The sequence below is a fragment of the Gigantopelta aegis genome, chromosome 7 (assembly GCF_016097555.1).
Source record: "Gigantopelta aegis isolate Gae_Host chromosome 7, Gae_host_genome, whole genome shotgun sequence".
Lineage (NCBI taxonomy): Eukaryota > Metazoa > Mollusca > Gastropoda > Neomphalida > Peltospiridae > Gigantopelta > Gigantopelta aegis.
This window is the reverse complement of record NC_054705.1, coordinates 3,350,454-3,359,591: the sequence shown is the minus strand read 5'-3', so window position 1 is coordinate 3,359,591 and position 9,138 is coordinate 3,350,454. Positions and strand designations below refer to the sequence as shown.

At 40.2% G+C, this 9,138-nt stretch overlaps 1 protein-coding gene across 1 annotated transcript in view; it reads left to right on the top strand.

Moving 5' to 3' along the window:
- The window catches only part of LOC121376830 (nicotinamide N-methyltransferase-like), a 70,140-nt gene extending 67,517 nt beyond the window's left edge, over positions 1 to 2,623 (top strand). Inside the window, exon 4 of the mRNA XM_041504611.1 lies at positions 1,864 to 2,623. Coding sequence (XP_041360545.1) covers positions 1,864 to 2,299 — 436 coding nt within the window. The 3' untranslated portion in view covers positions 2,300 to 2,623. The remainder of the gene's footprint in view (positions 1 to 1,863) is intronic.
- Positions 2,624 to 9,138: the final 6,515 nt, after the last annotated feature.

Below are 9,138 nucleotides of genomic sequence, written 5' to 3'. Positions count from 1 at the left end.
GTTCTCGTGGAATCTTGCATTGCGCTTTAGAAGGCATCAAAGGGAGCTATCATCGCTTTAGAAAGGCATGAAAGGGGAGCTATCATCGATGCATAATAATCCAGATTACTTATTTTATTTATTTATTTATTTTTTTTTTTTTAATCCAGATAATCAGAATTATTTTATTTATTTATTTATGGACGTATTTATTCATTTATGGACGTATTTATTTTATTTATTTATTTATTTATTTTATTTATTTATTTATTTATTTTATTTTATTTTATTTGCAGAATACAAGTTTTGTTTTAGTTTTCGGTTTTCCTAATTCTTTTTTTTTTTTTATTGTTTGTTTAGTGTTTTTCAGCCATAATTATATAACTGCGACGTTGATATTTTTGTTTGACTTACTCTTTTCTCTCAGATTTGTTGAAGAAGCCACCATTTACGCCTTTTGACAGTATATTACAATTTTAATATTATCGAAATACATGAAATAAAACACAGTTTAGGATAAATTCATTTGTAATTATTTTTCACAAATAAATGATGTAATAATAACAACAAAATACGACACTTGCAACTATGATGATAATGTACTTTCACACTAAATCTATCTTGGCAAGGACGAAGTCATTATTGTGATCGAACTTATAGCGAGTACCGCCATTTTTGAATGAATTGTTTAAGGAATGTGAACGGGAACTATATTAACGTGCCTATAATCCACTGAAGGTTCAGGCACGCCCACCCTGTGTTTAACCTCTGACTTCCGAAGTTTGCTAGTGACTAAGTCAGGGACAGGAGGACGTATATACGGATCGGTTTTCCACGAATTCTCCTATTTATAACCTAGGTCAGTTATTAATCGAGGTTAGCGTTATTGCAGAGAAAAAGAAGAATATTTTACATATGACATATATATGCATTTGGGTTAAGGCGTAATGTAACCTACAACACATCGGTTTACTGAATATTGAAAATATTCCTGAGACGACACCTTTACTTAATCGGCGTTTAATGACGCCATCATCCATGTGTATCCAGATTCAAATGGTCGGAAGACGGATAGGGAACCAGTCAAGTGAAACTGTACACACCAGCGTCTGACAGTGTCGCTATGGTAACCAAGGATTCCGTTTTGCCATGCAGTAATGTAGGCCTAATATTAAGCCGCAAGTCACCGATTTCGTTAAATCTGCAATCTCAAATGTTTTTGTTTCATCTTTATTATAACAGTTTAAGATAGATTGTCAACATTTTGCCCATGACATGAAATTCATGGACATTGTCATAACCTCTGTTGTTCTTTCTAAAATATAGGGCCTACGATATTGAATAATTAGGAGATAACCATATGGATTTTTTAGATTTGCGGGTGTTATTGTCTATTTGATCCCGCAAATGTCATTTTTGACCGAAGGCTAACGCGGGATCAAATAGACAATAACACCCGCAAATCTAAAAAATCCATATGGTTATGTCCAGTGTAAACTGAATCGTTTTTCTACAGAACTAACTGTATATTTGGCATTTCTTGACAAAAATACCTGGCTACAATCTAACTGTAGACCCTTGAATCGTCAACTTCGACTGTTCCAATTGCTAATGACGTCACTTTCTAATGACGTCATTAGCTTTCCGGGTGTTATTGTCTATTTGATCCCGGAAAAAGAATGTAATTAACCAATCACAATACAGAACACACGACAGTCAGTTTACAATAATGCCAAACACAGATTCATAACCGTTTACGGCATCTATTACACTTTTTAAACAATTATTTGATTAAAATCCTTGTTTTTAGAAAGAAATCCCAATAAGGTCATTCATTATTAATAAGTTGTCGGATGTATGTTTTATTTTAATCTTGATTTTCAGTGAAAGCGCCAGTGCAAGGGAAGAGGAAACTAGGACGAAGGTGAAGGACATATTTTTCGTTGACCTTCTTTCAGACTCCTGGCCAGAGCTGTCGTCCCAGCAACCATATGACGTCATAATCACATCTCTGTGTTTGGAAGCCACAGCGCCAACGATCGACGTGTATCACTCCATTTTAGAGAGACTGGTTGCCTTGTTAAAACCAAATGGCATTTTGGTCATCGTCGGCGTCTTGGGGGAATCGTTCTACAAAGTCGGAGACAAATATTTCTATTGCCTCCCTTTGACTGAATCCGACACGAAGGAGATTTGTACACTTTGTAATTTGGATCTGTTACATTGGGAATCTAACAAACCCGAGGTGGCTAATCCGACAACACAATCAAATCTCGAAGGAACATTTGTGATGGTCGCAAAAAAAGTTAACAGACAATAGATTGTTGATTTCCGTGCTTAACGCTCAATATGTTGTTTGTTAACGAGACTGTCCTGAGTTTGCTGTCATTATCAGATGTTTCCCATCATTAATTAAAATGAGACTTTCTAAAGACTAAGATTACATATTAAAGACATTTTCTTGATTAGAATATATCCAATGTGTTTCTGATCACCGTGACATTTGTAGAAGCTCGAACCTCATTTTATTTTATAATATATAATATATTCTATGAACCTAGTCTCTAGCCCAGTGGTAAAGCGCTCGCTCGATGCGCGGTCGGTCAGGGCTATTTCTCGTTCCAGCCAGTGCACCACGATTGGTATATGAAAGGCCGTGGTATGTGCTATCCTGTTTGTGGGATGGTGCATATAAAAGAACCCATGCTGCTAATTAAAAAGGGTAGCCTATGAAGTGGCGACAGCGGGTTTCCTCTCGCAATATCTGTGTAGTCCTTAACCATATGTTTGACGCCATATAACCGTAAATAAAATGTGTTGAGTGCGTCGTTAAATAAACAATTTTTTTCTTTCTGATGTTCTAAACAAGAACTATCAACTGTCAGCACAAAGTTGGCCAACTTCTTCTTTGTAAAGTAGTACAGCCTTCATGCCTAAAAAAAGAAAAGAAAAAAGAGGCTGCGGTGGCGTAGTTGTGGAGCAATAGGTCTTAAGACTGGTAGGCACAAAGTAACAGCCAGACTGAATTTTAACTGCTCCGTAAGCATACGTGTACGAGGCATGGGGGGAGGGGGTCAAGGAGGGGTCAATTGCACGCCCTCCCACCACCAGTGTTGGAGCAAATATCCACATTCGGGCAAAAACGACGGAGACATTCAAGTAAAATGAGCTGATGTGAACATGAAAACTTTTTATCCTGTATTTATAATCATTGTACTCACAATATTATGTGTAATCAATGTAGAAATATGAAGTGATTCGGTTGGACTCCTAGTAGCTATTTTGTAGTGATGCAAATATGATTAAAGGGTTTTATCCAGATTCGGGTATTTTTGTTTAATTCGAGCAAATGTCACCCTACACTTCCCCCCCCCCCCCCCCCCCCAACCACTCCTACAAAAATGGGAATGTGTGTACGCCTGTCGGTAAGGTGTAATTGACCACTGCATCGACTCCTCTCTCTCTCTCTCTCTCTCTCTCTCTCTCTCTCTCTCTCTCTCTCTCTCTCTCTCTCTCTCTCTCTCACTGCCAACAATTTCTTTCCTTGGACAAACAGCCAAGAGAACTGTGGTGTGAGCCCAGAATAGCGTGCTTGAACCATAATGGAGATACTAGTATAAGCCAGAATGTCGTTACAATTAATGAACAAGCTGGTGAAGTTCAGTTTAGCAATAAAAACTCGCCTGGTCAATATATTATTATATGTGCTAGTGGAGAGTGGGATTCAAATATCAAGGGGTCCAATCTAAACCGTATAACACGTGCTTGAACTTCGTATACCACTACCAAAATGGCGGATAAAGCTCGCTTCGCTACACGACGGTGAGTACATTTTGTCTTACAGCTGCATGCTGAATGCCTTTCTGATTAAAATAATATTGCGATACGGCTCTAGAATGAATACTCTATCCATCTGTTTACGTAATTCTCGATTTTCGTTCAACCAAAAAAAAGCTATTGAAGAAAAACCTCGTTGTTTTGACGGTCAAAACAAACATGATCCAAATATTTGGTGTTATTTTAATGAAACAAGTTATATTTATATACCTTGAAAGTGACATGATGAAAGCTTGTACACCCTCATCTTCATAAATCAAGGCTAATATTCGTTCCTCGTATTCAGCCTTGATACATGTCGTCAAGAAATCGTGCCACAAAATGCTTAAATTTCATTGGATGCGATGAGATCTGATTGCAACGAATCGCAACGCTCCTTATAGATTCCCGTGTTATGTAAACTCCATGTTGGCGGGCCAACACTGATATTGCTTTCAAGATTGTCACATGTTACCGATGCTGTGATTGGTCAGCGATGTCATCGTGTAAGGGACATAATCGATATTACACATTTTCTTCCAATAGAGGGCGCTAGTAGTGGATATCAGTAATCTTGTATCAAGGCTGAATACGAGGAACGAATATTAGCCTTGATTTATGAAGATGGTACACCCTGGGAGCTAAAATATGTAAATATGTTTTGAAAAGTCATTTTATAATTGTTCATCCAAGATATTTCTTATAGTTTAGGCACATCTTCGTCTGCATATTTGAATTTGTACCTCATAAATATCGTGATTATATTTTTCAACTTAAGGTGTGGGGTTTTTTTTCAGTAATGGGGGGATACAAAAAGAGGCCAGTTAAGTTAAGCATTTACCAATAACGAAAGAGGAAAGTTGTTTCCCGTCTTGACACCTAGAAGATCCAGTTCTGGCAAAAGGCTGTGTAATCGTCGTACCTCAGACTTTACAAATTGCACAAATAAATATTTCCTCAATCCATTTAAGAAAGCATCTTCCATATCAACACCTATAGATGTAAGTCCTACATCCAACAAGGAATTTCCAACAGCACCACAGCAGAGATCACCACAAAAGAAAGGAGAAAAGCGATTGAGGAAGACGTTGTCATTCGCATCTCAGAGTGTAAATGACAGTGATGATAATCATACATTTCAAGTGTTAGATGAACCGTCCCTAGACGCATACATGTATACTGATAATATAACAGAAACAATGTCACTCTTCAGAAGCAGTGTTCAAAATGGCTTTTGTTCCACAAAAACCCCAAAACAAAACCTATCCTATGTATTATTTAAAGATACGCTAAAATGGCACTGTCACGGTAATTCATCCTGCATGAGGTATTCTGACGCCAATAAGGACTTGTTTTGGACAGGAACTTTTTTTTTTGGAGGTCAGTTTATCAGATTCATAAACGGGTTTTCTCGCCGGGATATATCCTGGACCACCTCGAGGAGTTCAACCTGCACGTGCCAACTACAAGGTGGATGAAGGAAATATACTTCCTTCATTATGACTTGGAATCAAGGACAAATGCTCGTGTTCAGATGTTACATGCAATTAAAATGTACACATAAACCAAGTTTCAACTATTCAAATGCGTTCTTTTTTCTAAAAACCCTAAAAACCACCCAAGTATTGTTCGAGACCTGTGAATGCTTATATATAATTGGTTTATGATTTGATTACATGTACATTTATATTCAAAGGCAGCCTGAATAGTCTATTTATCCTGAAACTGCTCGTGTTACATCACTGACACTATGTGATACCACTGGCAGCAGTAATAAAACATTTAGGTTATCACACTCCAGATGACAAACATCTCAGAGGCTTTAGATTGGATAAAAACGAATTGTGATGCAATATTTGTAATGTGACGTCACAATTGTAATTCCTAATTTTTCTCTGTTCAGCTTGAAAAAAATAAAAACAAAATTAAAGTAGAATGGCAACAGAAATGTAATGCAAATCCCCTCATTTATGAAATAAGTTTCTCAATTCGTGAAGGTCGACCATCTTACTTATGTCACTCACGTTAGTTAATTTTCAAAACGTCACCTAAGACTAAAACCCATGTCTTAACTAACGAGAGTGAAATAAATACAATAATCAACCGTCACTCGTTGTGGAGCTTTCATGTACACAATACAACTTACGTCATATTGTCATTAAATTTTGTCTAAACACTTCTGAAAACTCCCAGATGTAGGTCAAGGTCATAGCATGCATCCATATACTAGGATTGCTGTTTTAGGTGTCCAGTGGGGGACTAACACAAACTAACACTACATTGCATTATAATGTCGATTTATTAAACAATATATAAAAACAAGATCATTCATTTCAATGAATCGGGAAACGCAGTGTCCTTGGAGATGACTCCTAGTTAACAATACTCGTCCACAGTCAGTGCACTGGTGCCCGCCTGGTCTGCCGTGATGGACAACCACATGTCTGCGGACGGCAGACCTTCCAGAGTATAGTTGGCCACAGTCTTCACAAACTGTTCTGAAAAACAAAATTTGGAACATACGATTAGGTGTCCTAAACCCGGGGGAGCAGACGAAGATATGCCTAAACTATAAGAAAATTCTTGGATTGATAATTATATAATTGTATTTGCTTAATTTAGCTTCCAGGGTATACAAACTTTCATCAAGACACCTTTTAAGTGTATAAATATAACTCTTTTCCTTAAAATAACATCAAAAACTTTGATCATGTTTGTTTTGGCCGTCGAAACAACGAGGATTTTCTTCAATAGTTTTTTTGTGGTTTAACAAAATCGGAAATTAAGTAAACAAATGGATAGAATATTCATTCTAGAGCCGTATCGCAATATTATTTTAATCAGAAAGGCATCCAGCATGTAGCTGTAAGACCAAATGTACTCACCGTCGTGTAGCGAAGCGAGCTTTATCCGCCATTTTGGTAGTGGTATACGAAGTTCAAGCATGTATCATACGGTTTAGGTTGGACCCCTTGAATATAAATCTTTAAAAAACACAGACATATTTTTGCCTCAGAAATACATACACAAACGAAGACACACACAGTGCCGGATTTATAAGGCTCCCCTGCCAGATGCCCCCCCCCCCCCCCCCCCCCCCCCGACTAAGGACTTTATTAACAAAAAGTAATAATTATAAAATTAGTTAATTTTTATATTTGGCATGTAATTTAATTTCTATGTTGAGGGGCCCCCGAACCTGAAATGCCCCGGGCCCTTGACACTGGCCCCCCAAGGTCTGCACACATACGCACGCACACACACGCACGCACAGACAAAATGTATTTTTAAGGACACCACTAGTGAATATTAATTAATCAATTGTCTGTTGGATATCAAACATTTGATAATTGAGAGGAAACCCGTTATACTTTTCTATTAGCAACAAGGGATCTTTTATATGCACTTTCCCCACAGACACTATGTTTGTTTGTTTTGTTTATCGACACCACTAGAGCACATTGATTAATTAATCATCGGCTATTGGATGCCAAATATTTGATAATTCTGACTCGTAATCATCAGACGAAACCTGCTACAATTTTCCTAATGCAACAAGGAATCCTTTATATGCACCATCCCATAGACAGCATAACACATACCACGACCTTTGAAATACCAGTCGGTGGTGCACTGGTTGGAACGAGAAATAGCGCAATGGACCCACCAACGGGGATCGATCCTAGACCGGATCGCGCATTAAGTGATCGCTTTGCCACTGGGCTACATACCGCCCGTTTCCACAGACACCGGCGGTGGGCACATTGGACAGTTTCTCTTTCCACATATATCCAACCAGTGCCACACGACTATAGCTGTGTCAGATGGCGCATATAAAATATACATTGCTACTAATGGAGAACTCTCCCGACCGCACTTCTCAGCGCAGGCGGTCCCCTCTCCCACCCACCCGTACCTTTTTCCTGTCCTGGACGGGTAGGTAACTGGTTTACGTGCTTATATACCACTAGGGTTTCGAACACGCCCATCCCGAGTCCTGCCTCCGATAAGATCGGGAGCCCTACTCGGGACAGGATGTCCTCAACGGAGGAACCGGCCGAGGGCGGCACCTGCGCCCATGACAGGCGTGCGCTACAGCAGCTTGTTCTGAATGTAGGGGCCTACACGTAAATCCCTATGACCTGACCTGACCCAGCCTGACCTAATGGAGAACTACATTTCAGAATTACCAAATGTTTGACATCCAACAGCTGATGATTAATAAATCAATGTGCTCTAGTGGTGTCGTAAAACGAAACAAAACGTTTTTCCTACAGGCAGGACAGCACATACCACGGCCTTTGATATACCAGTTGTAGGGGACTAGCTCTGCCGAGAAAAATTCAAGCAGAGAATGGGTCCACTGATGGAATTCGATCCCACGATCAAAACACCACATGCGAGCGCTTTATCGACTGATCAGAATCCCGCGTCCCCACCCCACACACATACATGCACAGACAGACACAGTGACACACAAAACACCACATGCGAGCGCTTTATCGACTGATCAGAATCCCGCGTCCCCACCCCACACACATACATGCACATACAGACACAGTGACACACAAAACACCACATGCGAGCGCTTTATCGACTGATCAGAATCCCGCGTCCCCACCCCACACACATACATGCACGGACAGACACAGTGACACACAAAACACCACATGCGAGCGCTTTATCGACTGATCAGAATCCCGCGTCCCCACTCCACACACATACATGCACGGACAGACACAGTGACACACAAAACACCACATGCGAGCGCTTTATCGACTGATCAGAATCCCGCGTCCCCACCACACACACATACATGCACGGACAGACACAGTGACACACAAAACACCACATGCGAGCGCTTTATCGACTGATCAGAATCCCGCGTCCCCACCCCACACACATACATGCACGGACAGACACAGTGACACACAAAACACCACATGCGAGCGCTTTATCGACTGATCAGAATCCCGCGTCCCCACCCCACACACATACATGCACAGACAGACACAGTGACACACAAAACACCACATGCGAGCGCTTTATCGACTGATCAGAATCCCGCGTCCCCACTCCACACACATACATGCACAGACAGACACAGTGGCACACAAAACACCACATGCGAGCGCTTTATCGACTGATCAGAATCCCGCGTCCCCACCCCACACACATACATGCACAGACAGACACAGTGACACACAAAACACCACATGCGAGCACTTTATCGACTGATCACAATCCCGCGTCCCCACCCCACACACATACATGCACAAACAGACACAGTGGCACACAAAAACGATCACTTCTACACAAAAACCACTGACAACTCAATCTAAT